The sequence below is a fragment of the Geotrypetes seraphini genome, chromosome 5 (genome assembly GCF_902459505.1).
Source record: "Geotrypetes seraphini chromosome 5, aGeoSer1.1, whole genome shotgun sequence".
In the NCBI taxonomy this organism is placed as follows: domain Eukaryota; kingdom Metazoa; phylum Chordata; class Amphibia; order Gymnophiona; family Dermophiidae; genus Geotrypetes; species Geotrypetes seraphini.
Genome location: NC_047088.1, coordinates 155768061 through 155783357, shown reverse-complemented (window position 1 = coordinate 155783357; position 15297 = coordinate 155768061). Strand labels below are relative to the sequence as shown.

Here is a 15297-nt window from a genome sequence, read left to right as displayed (position 1 = left end):
TACAATGGGAAGAATAACACAAATCATAGTTACCATATGCTAGGGTCCACCTTGGGAGTCAGTGCCCAAGAAAAAGACCTGGGTGTCATTGTAGATAATATGCTGAAACCTTTCACCCAATGTGAGGAGGTAGCCCAAAAAAGCAGACAAGATGCTAGGAATTATTAGAAAAGGGGTGGTAAACAAGACTAAGAATGTTATATTGCCTCTGTATCGCTTAATGGTTCAATTCCAATCGTCATATCTCAAAAAAAGTTATAGCAGATTTAGAAAAGGTTCAAAGAAAAGTGACCAAGATGATAAAGGGGATGGAACTCCTCTAATATGAGGAAAGACTATAGAAGTTAGGGCTCTTCAGCTTGGAAAGAGATGGCTGAGGGGAGATATGATTGAGGTATAGAACGGGCACAAATGGATTGATTTTTTACTCCATCAAAAATTACAAAGACTAAGGGACATTCGAAGTTACAGAGAAATACTTTTAAAACTAATAGAAGGAAATATTTTTTCACTCAGGGAATAGTTAAGCTCTGTAATGCGCTTCCAGAGGTTGTGGTAAAAGCAGTTAACGTAGCTGGTTTGGACAATTTCCTGGAGGAAAAGCCCATAGTCTATTATTGAGACAGACATAGGGGAAGTCACTGCTTGTCCTGGATCGATAGCATGAAGTGTTGCTACTATTTGGTTTTTTGCCAGGTACTTGTGACCTGGATTGGATATCGTGAAGACTGGCTATTGGGCTATTGGTCTGACCCAGTAAGGCTATTCTTATGTTCTTATAATTTATTCAGATGGTGGCTGAATATTACCGCTATTCAGACAATTTTGCAGCATGTCCTTGCTCTGTCCATTTCTTATATGGATAGTATCAGACTGTTTTGTTGTATTTTTGGCTTCATACTATCCAAGGACAAGTCAAGTATACATTCACCAGCTATCAGTGAACGTGCAACTGGTTTTCAGTATCAGCCCAAATGTGTTATAAACTCGGGTGAAAATAAGATAAATCCCAATTGTTACATTCTAGAAGCTGACATGTTCACAGTACAAACTAAATTTGATTTGTTAATGCATTTTTCTAGAAATTGATTTTCGTGCTTGTTCTTCTGCTGGGCTTTTTACATGATTTTCTGAGGATTATATGTTCATGTTTGTTTGATTTTATTTGTTTTATTGAATTAAGTATGTAACGATATGTATGAATGGTTGCTTTTTTTTTTAAACTTTTTCTAATTCAGCTATAACTTTTTTGAGATATGACGACCGGAATTGAATGCACGCGTTATATGTGTTTTTACAAACCGTGCATACCCTTGCGCGGTATACGCGTGAGCGCGTTGTACAAAATTTTTTTTACATAGTTCCCCCCCAACGTCCGATTCACCCCCCGCAAGATCGCTTGCACGCACCCGCACCCCCACCCCGAAGGACCGCCTACTCCCCGACACGATCGGGGCAAGAGGGAGCTCAAGCCCTCTTGTCCCCCCGACTCCCCGACACAATCGGGGCAAAAAGGAGCCCAAGCCCTCTTGCCCCGCCGATTCCCCAACTCCCTGACAATATCGGGCCAGGAGGGAGCCCAAGTCCTCCTGGCCACGGCGACCCCCTAACCCCACCCCGCACTATATTACGGGCAGGAGGGATCCCAGGCCCTCCTGCTCTCGACGCAAACCCCCCCTCCCCCCAACGACCGCCCCCCCAAGAACCTCCGACCGCCCCCCCAGCCGACCCGCGACCCCCCTGGCCGACCCCCACGACACCCCCACCCCCCCTTCCCCGTACCTTTCTCTAGTTGGCTGGACAGACGGGATCCAAACCCGCCTGTCCGGCAGGCAGCCAACGACGGAATGAGGCTGGATTGGCCCATCTGTTCCAAAGCTCCGCCTACTGGTGGGGCCTAAGGTACCTGGGCCAATCAGAATAGGCCCGGGAGCCTTAGGTCCCACCTGGGGGCGGGGCCTGAGGCACATGGGCCCAACCCGGTCGGAGGTTCTTGGGGGGGGCGGTCGTTGGGGGGAGGGGGGTTTGTGTCGAGGGCAGGAGGGCCTGGGATCCCTCCTGCCCGTAATGTAGTGCGGGGTGGGGGTAGGGGGTCGCCATGGCCAGGAGGATTTGGGCTCCCTCCTGGCCCGAACAACTAGGGGGGGGGGTCGCCAGGGCCAGGAGGACTTGGGCTCCCTCCTGGCCCGATATTGTCGGGGAGTTGGGGAGTCGGCGGGGCAAGAGGGCTTGGGCTCCCTTTTGCCCCGATCGTGTCGGGGAGTCAGGGGGGGCAAGAGGGCTTGAGCTCCCTCTTGCCCGATCGTGTCGGGGGTGCCGCGGTTGGCTGGGGCAAGAGGGCTTGAGCTCCCTCTTGCCCCGATCGTGTCGGGGAGTCGGCGGGGCAAGAGGGGAAGCAGGAGGACACCGGTAGGAGCTTCTACATGATGAGGGGGGTCGGGAGGCTGTGGGGGTGCGAGCGGTCCTTCAGGGTGGGGGTGCGTGCGAGCGGTCCTTCGGGTGGGGGTGCAAGCGGTCCTGCGGGGGGGGGGGGATGAATCGGACGTCGGGGGGGGCATCAGGCTTTCAGGGTGGGGACAGGACTTCAAGGGGGAGAGGAGAGTCGGGGCGGGCGAAAGAAGAGTCGGGGTGGCCAGAGGAGAGTCGGGGCGGGCGACTGGAGAGTCGGGCAGCATGCGTGGTATACGGGTGTGCGCGGTATACAAAAATTTCTGTACATAAATTTGTGTTTTCCGCATGCTATACCAGTGTGCGCGTTTTACACGGGTGCGCGTTATCTACGTGAAAATACGGTACTCAAGATGAGGTTGCACCATTGAGCGATATAGAGGTTTAAACGGTATACAAATTTTTAAAATAAATAAATATTGATTAGTGGAGGAGAAATAGAACAGGCTGGTAATAGCACTAAAAGCAGCAGAACTCTCTCTCTCTCTGAGACATACTGAGGTCTAAAGTGGTGTCCAGCCAGACAAGCACTTTCATTTGGCTGGGGAATATACCTCTCTGATTTCAGTGGAGAGCTCTCTTCTATGTACAATTCTCACTAAACATAAGGGATGGCAAGACCTTCCTGTGGATAATGAAGATTAGTTGAAACAGAGAACCATTCCTTCTACCTGCACATGGAAATGTGTTTATGGAAATGTAGACATCACCTTGTGTGCTCCAGTCAGACAGTCAATTTCTACTTCCGCACATGCGGCACCAAAAACAAAATAAGGCATTGCATTGCCTTCCCCTTTCTCCCAGTCAATTGTTGTTTCGTAGCCTCTGAGAAAAGCAAAAAACAAAACAACTTAATAGCACTGCGGCTCTCTGTAATCTTCCTCAAGTCATTTAATCCTCCATTGCCTCAAATAGAAACTTAGATTGTAAACCCTCTGGCGACAGGTAAACACCTACTGGAAATGAATATCGCTTGTCTTGAATTACATACGTTAGGTATGTGCTTTACCTGAATGTAATTCTTTGTGAGCTGCAAATGAAAAAAGCATGAGTGAAATCCAAAATCCCCATTTTCTTCTACGTTTGGAAAGTGTAATCGGGCCAATTTGGCAAATGGAAAAGACCATTTGCTGATAATCTGATTCCATCAAGACAAAACCAGAAAAAATTGACCCTAGGGGATCCACAGAGAAAAGAGTCCAAGAGAAATCAAAAAAACACTGTGGAGTGACGATGTTCCTGAAATGGACTTTACTGAAAATTTCAAAGTTCCAAAAGTACAATTAAGCAATCCACATGAAAATAAAGTAATCCATATAAAAACCTAAAGGACCTAGTCCATTGAATTCGTAGGACCGAACACGGTCTGCGTTTCGTCAAGATAGTCTTCTTCAGGGGTCCCTGAAAGTCCTATGGTAGTAGATACGTGGAATAACTGATATGTGGAGATTCTTTGACTTTCGTATAGCATTGCATACTAACCTCCAAATCTGCAAATCATTGTCTCATATTGTTGCTTAGTGTACACATGCCATCTACCCCAGCAAGGTTTTCATACAGTAGGATAACAAATGCAACAACAATAGATTCTGGCCTGCCAGGACAGATAGGGAAAAATACTGGAGTACCTGAATGTAAACTGCTTAGACAACTTTGATAGGTGGTATATAAATATTGAAATAACTCCCCCCCAACAAATATACAAGTGGGGTCACAGCAAAGCTGCATATTACAAGTGGATGAAACTTTCAGAAGTACATATTTGTATATAACAGTTGCAGAAAGAATTCCAATAGAAAGGGAAGGCTGAAGAGGGTACAGTACCAGGAAGGAAAGGAGAAAAATGCCAAGCACATAGGAAAGGCAATTCTATAAGTGGATGCCCACATTTACACATCCTTTGAGATCTTGTTGGCCTATATGAACTAATTGGAAGCAGACTGTTAGAAAGATATTGGGGGAGACCAGTATAAACAGCTTTACACCCAGGGTTTTAAAGCATTCAGAATGAATAGGGACCCAATGTTAGTATGTTCTGTAACCAGCAAAGAACATAGAAGCCTTAAGGCATGGGTGTCAAAGTCCCTCCTCGAGGGCCGTAATCCAGTCGGGTTTTCAGGATTTCCCCAATGAATATGCATTGAAAGCAGTGCATGCAAATAGATCTCATGCAGATTCATTGGGGAAATCCTGAAAACCCGACTGGATTCTGGCCCTCGAGGACCGACTTTGACACCTGTGCCTTAAGGGCTGATATTCACACAACAGGAGGCAGGCTGGCTAAATCCCGTGGTCAGTGCTGATTGTGGCTATTCAATGCCATTTCCAGTGACTGCCATTGAATATCCAGCTTATTTTTGGCTGGCTCAAACTTAACTAGCCAAGTCAATTTTCAGCGCTGGCCGGTCAAGTTATAGTGGCCATAGATAGACTTACTATTTGTACGGCGTGATTTGGCTGCTAAACTTGGCTGATCAGTGCTTAAACTTGGTGGCTATGGTGTGATATAGCCAGCTAAGGGCCTCTTTTATTAAACCGTGGTAGCGAGTGTCACGTGGCAAATGCACCAAAGTCCATTCAATCCCTATGAGCTTCGGTGTATTTATTGCGCCAGCCCGTGCCATTTAGCTTGATAAAAGATTTACCGCGCTAGTCTGTGCTATTTGGCTTGATAAAAGAGGCCCTAAGTTTTAGCTGCAAACTGCTAATTTTCAGTGGAGATATCTGATAATCTCCTGCTGATTATTAGCTAGTCAGCCAAATGCTATTTAACTGTCCAAGAGCCATTGCTGACCACTTAAATAGTGGCCTGAATATCAGGTGGGTATTGTCTTATTTTCTATAATTTGAAGTCTTTTAAGTTGGAAATGTTTGATTTCGTTAAGGACAACATTCCCATATTCCAGTCAAGACAGTATTAATCAATGTATATATCAGGGGTATAATAGCATACAATAATAATTATTTCCTTTGTTTTTCAGCAACTCTTTGAGCACATAGGACATCTCCCATATTCTCCTGTAGACAATGGTGCATGTCTGGCAAAAAATCCTTTAGAACTATGATCAAGTGTGTCTCGTGAAATTAAATGTGGTGACTCTCAAATAACTCCACTTTATTAAGTTTTTTTAAAATTGAAATTTAAACAGTAAGTACACCAGGAACTAGTCTAGCCCACATCAAGGAAGAAAGAGGGGAAGTAAAGAAAAATTGAATATTAAGTTAATGCCAAAGATGGATGCAAGGCAGAAAGTGAAGACAAGAAGGCCCAGGAAACATAGTTAAAAGCAGAGAAAAATAAAGTCACCAGACAACAAAGGTAGGGAAAATGATTTTATTTTCAATATAGTGATTGAAATGTTTCAATTCTGAGAAAGGAAAGATGTTAAACTTTAACTGTGAAGGCCACGGAAAAAATAGGGTACTTGGAGGGCCGCAGAAAAATAGTTAATGTCTTATTAAAGAAATGACAATTTTGCATGAGGTAAAACTCTTTATAGTTTATAAATCTTTCCTTTAACAGATAAAGGAAGGATTTATAGACTATAATGAGTTTTACCTCATGCAAAATTGTCATTTCTTTAATAAGACATTAACTATTTTTTTCTGCGGCCCTCCAAGTACCTACAAATCCAAAATGTGGCCCTGCAAATGGTTTGAATTTGAGACCACTGGGTTAGATGGAAGCAATTTCTTCAGTTAAAACCAAGAGTCTTGGCTCTTGAGGCCACTTTTTTTTTTTAATAACTTCCCTCTAAATGTTTAATTGCTTTTTCAGGCACTAGATATGTCTTATGAACCAGATCAATTGGAAAGACTGTTGTTAGAGAAGGAAGTTAAATAATATGATCATAAACAGTATGAAAGTTAGATCACCTTATTTATATACCAAAACAGAATATTATTTAACTGTAGTTTCTTATTATGATTGCTTTTTTTACTTTCTTCTCAAAATCTACGTTTCCATATCTTACCTTCCCTTCCTATCTCTTTCTCCTTCCCTCCCTATTTCCATGGTCTGACCTCTCTCTTCTTCCCTCCTTCCCCCCCCTATCGATGTAACATTTCTCTTTTACTTCCTCCTTTCTGACACCCCCTCCCAGTCCAACATTTCTCTCTCCTTTCCACCAGTCCAACATTTTTTATCTCTTCCTCCTGCATGCTTCTCCTCTGATTCTCCTTCCCTCAACCAAACATCTCTCTCTCTCCCTTCATGAGTCCAACTTTTCACTCTCTGCCCTCTCCCCTTCCCCAGTGTAACATTTCTCCTTCCCTCCTTTCTGTCCTCCCCATCCATCTTGCCCTCTCCATGAGTCCAACACTTTCTGCCTCCTGCACGCTTTCGCTCTCTGTCCTTGTCTCTTCCCTCAGTAGCATCCCTCCTTCACACCCTCCAACCCAACATGCTCTCTCCCCATGCACCATCTCACCCTCCCCTCCAGGGTGTAGCACCTTTCCTTTCTCTCCCTTTCTGCCAGGTCCAGCAGCACCTCTTCTCCCTTTCTTTTACCTCTCCCTTGTCCAGCAGAACCCCTTCTCCCCTCCTCCCCTGTCCAACAGTACCTGGTCAGTACCTGGTCTTATATGGATGGAACTTATGATATTTTGAGCTAGACATATTTTTTTGAAGCATCTAAGTGCCAAAAAGGTACTTAAACTGACCAGGTGACCACTGGAGGGTTAAAGTTATGACCACAAGAATACTCAGAGGGGCATAATCAAAAGAAACCTCTAAGTCTGTTTTGGGCCTAAGTCGCATGTTGCCCAAAGTCAGACACGGGGAAAAAGTCAATTTTTGAAAAATACGTCCAACATATTTTTTCCCCGAAAATTGTCCAACTGTACATCTAGCTGTCTGATTGCCCAGACCGTTAAGTCGTTCATCTTTATACCCCATTTTCATCCAAAAATTCATCCAAGTCACAAACACCTGGAAAAAGACCTTTTGGGCGCGGGAGGGGCCAGAAAAGTGATGGACTGGACACACAGACATAGCACCAGAGTAGTGGGGTACCTTACAGGGCACTGCTGTGAACTTCACAAAAAGGGTCCCACATAAACATCTCACTACAGCTCCCTTATAGGTCATGGTGAGCCCCCAATAACACCCCCAGAACCTACTAGACCCACCTATCTGCCACCCCAATAGCCCTTATGGCTGTAGGAGCCACTTATATGGCAGTACAAAAGTATTTTTTGGGGGGGTGCACATGTTTCACCATGAATGCAGTCATTAGAGTGGCTTATGGGCCTGTGTCCTCCCCCTCATGGTTCACCAACCCACCCCAAGACTACTTAAGCCACCTCTGTGCAGCTCTACTAGACTTTCCTATGCCAGGCTACCAGGTGATGATGTTCTGGAGGCAGATATGTAAAGTTGTTATTACGATTGTTATGGGGGTGGGGGGGTCAGTGATCACTGGGGCAGTGTGTGGGGGTCTGTACTTTGTGTCTGCAGTGCCTATCTGGTCACTTTGGATACCTTCTTGTGACTTAGACATGGTTTTAGATGGCCTAAGTCACAAAGTCTAAGTTCCGTCTAGGCAGTGTTGTATAACTTTCGGTTATACATGCAGTATGACTAAATCTAGGACGGCCCACGTCCCACCCAAATCCTGCCCTCGACATTCCTCCTGAAACGCCCCTTTTAGCTCTGGGTGTACTGCAGCACTGTGAAGGTCTAAGTCATTTTTAGACATGTCTAAAACCCGGTTCGATTATCAGTGCTTGGAAGACTTGTGTTACTGATCGTCAAAGTGCCGATTTAGGCCGGTTTGTAGACGTATTTCTGTTTCGATTATGAGCCCCTGAGTCTGCAGGTCAGTAAAGTCTACTGCTTTCATGGTCTCTCTCCTAACCTGTCTCCTTCCTCTTTCCCTCTGTTCTTTGCTTCCCATTTTCTCTCTTATTCTTAAGGATTTGTAGTTCCTTTCCTGCTCCACAATAATTTATAAACTGCGGTGATATTTATTTGAGACATGGTATATAAGAACCTTTTAAATATCAAACAGACATGTCGGCAGAGGAATGGGGCACCCTAGGGATCACTGCAGCGAACTACACGTAAAGAGTCCCAGGTATACTGAACATTTCACCATAAACCCCTTATGTTATATGAGGATAGGGTTACCAGATGTCCGGATTTCCCCGGACATATTCTCCTTTTTGAGGACATGTACGGGGGTCTGGACGGCTTTTCAAAACCCGGCATTTTGTCCGGGTTTTGAAAAGCTTCCAGCTAGCAGTGACGTCGGGATGGCATCTGTGCATGTATGGATGCAATGCAGTGATGTCATGCATAAGAAGAAAAAAAATAAAAAAATAAAAAAAATTTAAATTGAATCAGGTTGGGCAGACTGGATGGACCATTCGGGTCTTTATCTGCCGTCATCTACTATGTTACTATGTTATATGTTACATGCACTGCCTCCATTGTTGAAAACCAAACTGGCTTGAGGTTCCCTAAGGATTGAGTTGAGAAACCCTGTATGGGGCCAGTAACTCTTTGCAGAAGGGGATTGAACATTCTCTTTAGCTTCACTTATGGTATATGCAACTAAAGTCCAGCTTTCTAGCCCTAGATTTCATCTTTTTTTAAATTTATATACCTATAGAATCCAGTAGCTGAAAGGCTGATTCTTTCCAGAAAAGCTGCCTCTACCTGTAAAACAAAATATTTATCTGAATTAAATGCAAAAGATCAAAGTATTTCCTGTTTTACCATTCAACTACCAAGTGAGTAGAAATGAATAGGAATAGCAACCAGATAGCTATGTGAAAATTCTCTAATTTCTTATGCACATGTGAGGGAACATTATTGTAACATGGAAAGGAAGCACTGACTAATTGGGAATGCCAACAATTAGTTATATCAGATAAAGATGAAAATATATGTTTTTGTTTCTTTGAATAAATAATGGGTTAATTGTAAGAGGCTTAGGCAGTCATTTTAGAAGCCCTATTTACCTTTCAGACATGTATAAACATAACTGGCTGCAATCAACTGATTAGCATACCTGCTAAATGGATATTTGAAAATTGATTCCTAGGGCTGTTTTTCCATTCTGTTTCCATGACAAAATGCCTTTTTGTGCGTCTAGGAAAACAGCCTGTTATGCTTGGCCCACTGTGCTGTAAGTTTTTATTATACAAATACATCCCCTCCAATATTCAGCTAGTGATGGTCAGTGTTTTAAATGCTGACCGTTGCTAGCTAAATTACTGTATATAATCAAATATAAAAAGGGATTTTGGGCCCAAAACAAAGGCCCAAAAATGGGGGTCATGGTTTATATTCAAGTTGGTGCCCTCCTGCCCCTCTCTCGGACCTATTGCAGGCCTCCCTTGGGCCTCCTGTAAGCCCAGGTGGTCCAGCAGTGAGTTAAGACAGGAGGGATCCCTCCCACCTCCTTTTCCTGTTGACTCTAGAACATTCTACTTCCTTCTCACTTTCCAGACCTCTAGAATGCCTGTCTTGAAAGCCCTAGTGGTTCAGTGGTGACCTAGGACGGGATTGATCTTCCAATGCTCCTGACCTGTGCAAACTGTTATCTAAAATGGCAGCCACAAGTTATCACGAGTTTCCATGGTCTCACAAGGTTTGCCCTGGGGATTCATGGCAGCCATTTTAGGTAGCAGCTTACATGGGGCAGGAGCAGAGGAAGATCGCTCCTGCCCCAGTTCAACACTGGACCATCAGAGCTTTCAAGGTAGGCTTTCTAGAGGTCTGGGAGGTGGGAGGGAGATGAGATGTTTTAGAGTCGGTTGGGACAAAAGGTGGGAGGGATTCCTCCTGTGCCAGCTCAATGCTAGACCACCAGGGCTTACGGCAGGCCTGCAGAAAGGCCTGCAAGGCAACAGGGGAGGGAGGGAGTGGGGACGGGGTGCAGAGCCTAATAGGGTAGGGAAGGGAAGGGAGGGGGAGGGATGGAGGAAGGAGGTGGGCTGGGTGCAGAGCCCGACAGGGCAGGGCAGGAAGAGAGGGAGGGAGGGAGGGGGGCTAATATGGCAGGGCAGGAGACTTGAATATAAACCCTTGGTTTTTATTTGAGTTAACCTTTTTTCCTCCTTTTTAGGAGAAAAAAAAAGTTACCTTGGTTTATATTCAGATCGGTATATATTCGAGTATATATGGAGCTCCCCCCAGTATTCAGTGCCAGGCCATGTCCAGGCACCAGCACTGAATATTTGGGTCTAAATGTGGGCAGGCTGGGTATTTGAGTTTTTGTGAGCCAAGTCAATATTCAGCCAGGGCCTGCATAAGTTATGTGACCCTGGTTGAATATTGGGCTGGCATCCGCATACCTTTTCTTTTTAAATTAGATTCACTGAGTGTGATCCCCCCTCCAAAAAATGCCCTCTATTTATCTCCTCCTTTCCCCCAGCTCACAGCAAGAAACCCTTTCCCCGGCTCCCTGGCCATCCAACTAGGCCCCTCGCTCCTGCTTCGGCTTCTTGCGGGCTTTTTCAAAATGGTTGCCATGACCTATTACAGTAGCTCACTGTTCTATATGAAGTCAAAGGGCAGGAAGTGGCTGAGGTGCTCGGGAAATCTGATTTTAAAAAAGTTGTGCCAATGCCGGTCCAATATTCAGTACCAGCACCTGCATAAAGAGGCCTAATTTAGGGCAGCTATGTGGATGCTGGAACTGAATATTTCTAGCATCTGCATACACTCAGCCTCCTCCCCAGTGCCACACCTGACCTGACCACTTTTCAGTTGGGCAGTCTATGGGAATATTCAGCAGTACTCTCTGGTTAAGTACCATTGAATATCCCCACTTAGATGGCAGGAAGCAATTTAAATGGGCAGGAGAGTCTCCTGCCTGCTTAAATTGCTTTGAATATCAGGCCCATTAACTTTATGCTCAATTCAGATCTCTGCTGGGTATGAAAATCTCCAACACTGAACGAAGACAAAGGTTAGAAATCATATTTAGTGTGATATGTGTATAAGTCGTGTTTGTTTGACTTTATGTATGTTACTTTTGTAATGCCGCTTAGGAATAAGCGGTTGACACATTTTTAAAATAAATAAATACTGTATTTCAATTTCAGGTGGTAGTTACCGGTAAATATGTTAATCATAAAGGTTTGAATCTGCGCTTATTACTTTCTCATTGGCTTTTTCACTATGAGAAAGGCTTTATTGTGAAGAATTTAAAATGGGTTTTAACTAAAGTAGTGTTGTCATCAGAGAAAGGGTGATATGCCCATACTAGGACCAATTCTAGAAAGTTCCAAGTTTCTGCAGGTGCCCATTGAAAATTCTCCTTTACAAAATTTCTGTAGAACTCAGATTGAATAGCTGGTGATGATGTAATAAATTACAGAATCACCATATCTATATAAAGAACATCATTAATGCATAACAATACATCCTATTTTCCTATTTTGTGCTTCAAGCTACACTCTTTATGTAGAAGGGTAACACATTGGGTCACCTGATTTTTTACCTCACACCCACTTTCATTTTGGCACGGACAGCAGCACATGTTAGTTCTCCAAGCTAGCAGTTCTTTCCAAGATGAGTAAAAGAGCATTGTGATTCTGTCCATCACAATTTAACTACAAGACTCCTGAGGCAGGCCCCTTGTGGGCCGAAACACAATCGTGTCGAGTCAATCACAATAAAAAGAGACTGAACAGCATTGGTCACCTTTGTTGTTGTTTTTTGCTTTTCACCTCACATATAATGTGGCTCTTACCCAGTCTTTCCAGGTTCCTTCTGGTTTCTGCTTAATGATGGGCTCAAGACGTTGCATCAGAGCTTGACAAGCCCGCTGGGAAGAGTAATACAATAGAAATACTGTTAGTGGGTTGGGTCCATGATTTGGGCTATATAGTCAGGTGCAGGACTTTCTTCTCCAATGGGGCCAGCAGGATTCAGAAATATCAGGGAGAGGATGTGACTAATGGCAATTCTGTGCAAAAATAGCAGTTTTATCATAAATAGATAAAGATTTCAAAGTTTATCATTGAAACTAACGCTGTTTGTCACTGACAAGCTGATGCTTAGAAGTTTCAGATTAGCTCCTGATAGATTCTTTATTTCCCAATTTTTGTTTTTGCCTTTTGCTTTTCAGTTGTATGTAGTCTAGTACATGAGGGACTGTTAGGTTCCTAGCAGTTAATAGGCAGGGATACCAATGACTGATATAATGTTCTTTATATGCTGTCTTTCAGGCACTATGGCTTTTCTAACTGATTCTCTGAAGAAGTACTAATGAAATGGACCCGTCAGAGTCAGTTATTGTACCACTAAGTGGTTTCTATGAATTTTTTGATTTTCTGATAAGTTTTACAGAGTTAGTCACTGTGCCACTAAGATAAGATATGTGGTTTTCATGAATTTTTTGATATGACAGTTAGTTTCAATGATAAACTTTGAAATCTTTATCTATTTATGATAAAACTGCTATTTTTGCACAGAATTGCCATTTCGTACAGAACTTTGTATATGACCTTATACAGCTTTATTATTAACTTTGACAATCATAATAACTTTATTTATACAAAATTATAAAATCTATTGAAATTTTTTTTTAAAAGACATCAACTATAGCACTTAATGAATTATTGTATTCACATGAAAAGGATGGAGGCGGACTAATGATTGAAACCATGATATTGCATTTGTCAATAGCCCTCGGCTGTTATGAGACGTAGCAATATGGTCTGAGATTTTGCCTTCTTCCATTTATGATTTATCAGTGCAATTGAATTGACAAAGTTAATTTTTGGTTCAAACTACACAGTGAGCCATTTTCAACACTGGGTCAGCAAATTCCAACAATTGCTAAACCAGTCAAACTGGTTTAGCGACCATCAGGACCTGATCGGAGCATTTAGTGCATCTAGCCCTAAGAATAAGAGAAAAGGAAGACCTCCACATAAGTTGACATTAGTGAACAATATGGTTTCATCTTTTCCCTGGGAAAATGAAACATGAAATCTGATTGGTCACTATAGGTAAGTTCTCTCACACACATCTCACATGCCCTCAGCCACTCTGCCTTTCTCTCTCTCACTCACATCCCACCTACCCTCATCCTCTTTGCCCTTCTCTCTCTTTTTCTCTGCCATACATTCCAGCTGTCCTCAGCCACTCTGCCCTTCTCCCTCTCTCTCTCTCACTCACACATCCCACCTGCCCTCAGCCACTCTGCCCTTCTCCCTCTCTCTCTCTCACTCACACATCCCACCTGCCCTCAGCCACTCTGTCCTCTCTCTCTCAGAGATCTTGTTGATTTTGCTGTCTCATGAAATTGGGAGTTACAAAATCGCCTGGCTTTTCTTGCAGCTGAACACATATCAGTTACTACAAAATGTCTAAAGCCCTGTCTGATGTTATAACAAACAATATTAAAAAGTTTTGATATCACCTTAGTAAGGCCAGTAGAAAATCCTGCTACTGCAAAATGCTATGCAAAAACTTGTGCAAAAAAGAGTTGGAACCTTACCATATCATAACAACACTAACTCTCAGGACTCAAAGTGCAACAACCGTATGTGTGAAAAAAATGCACTATAAATATTACAATAGGTCCTAAAACACCGATACAACACCTGGGGTATGCATACAGCATGTTGGCAACCTCTGACTTAGGGCAGGGAGATCACAATGCTCTGGCTAAAATTTTGGTAGAAAATTTTAAAGCAATAGTACCCTGCCTAAATTATATTTTAAAATATGCACGCCCTTTCTTTTATGAGTTACTAATAGCATTACACCTTATGTTAACATAAATGATTAAAACAGGAAAACTACATTGAATCTGATCTGAATAGACTCCAACAAGGTTTGATTCAACCTGATAGTAGAAAAATGAAACCTAATAACTTCAGGTACAGTCGTTAAATCTTCTTCCATTCTGTTCTTATCCTCTATCTGCCTTTTTCCATATTCCTTTCTTTCTTCATTTGTGACTTTTTCCTGCTTTTTTTTCTTTCACTTCTCTTTTGGGCTTCATTAAATCTATTTTTCCCTTTCTCCTCAATTGTTCTTTTCTCTTTTTCTTACATGGTTTTTTTTTTCCTTGTCCTTCCCTTTATTCTTTAGTTCACCCCATATCTTCCTTTACACTGGGATTTCTTTCCTCTCTTCTCCCCTTTATACTTTCACTTTGCTGCTTACTTGTTCAATTTCATCCTTTTGATGCCTGGGTGCCAATGTTGTTTACTGCCATGCGGAAGTCCTGGTTGGAGCAGTAGGTTCAACATTTGCAGCCCTTAAAGTCGTGGTTCCCAAACCTGTCCTGGAAGAACCCCAGCCAGTAAGGTTTTCAAGATATCTGCAATTAATATTCATGAGTTGAATATTCATACCTCCATTGCATGCAAATCTATTGTGGATTTCCTGAAAGGCTGACTGACTGGGGTTCCCCCAGGACAGGTTTGGAAATTCAATGTTCTAGAGTAGGGGTGCCCACACTTTTTTGGCTTGTGAGCTACTTTTAAAATGACCAAGTCAAAATGATCTACCAACAATAAAATTGCAGAGAAAATGTTAATTATAATTTATATTCAGGGTTTTTTTCCAAAGAGGTCAAGGCAGATGACTTTAAAATATGCAATGTCACCTCAGTAACAACTATACAAAAATAGACAAATATACACCCTCCCCTTTTACATCCAATCTTTCTTTCTTTCTTCCTCCTGCATGCTTCCTCTCCTCCAGACCTCATTCCAACCAACATCTCTCTCTGTCCCTCCGTCTCCTTCTCTCCCTGCCTGCCCCCTGCCACCTGACATACTCCATTCACTCCCCTGACTTTTTCTTCCTCTCTCCCTGCCCCTCCTTTCTTTCTCTCTTGTCTCTCTCCAGAGAAGCCAGCACTGTTAGTTGAT

The 15297-nt window shown here is 43.1% G+C and overlaps 1 protein-coding gene across 2 annotated transcripts in view; it reads right to left on the bottom strand.

Moving 5' to 3' along the window:
- The window catches only part of LOC117360764 (aldehyde oxidase 1-like), a 166287-nt gene that overhangs the window by 18191 nt on the left and 132799 nt on the right, over positions 1 to 15297 (bottom strand). For both annotated transcript variants that reach the window (XM_033945089.1, XM_033945090.1), the window contains 3 exons: positions 12156 to 12230; positions 9057 to 9109; positions 3159 to 3273 (listed from right to left, as the gene is read on the bottom strand). In XM_033945089.1, coding sequence (XP_033800980.1) covers positions 3159 to 3273; positions 9057 to 9109; positions 12156 to 12230 — 243 coding nt within the window. The remainder of the gene's footprint in view (positions 1 to 3158; positions 3274 to 9056; positions 9110 to 12155; positions 12231 to 15297) is intronic.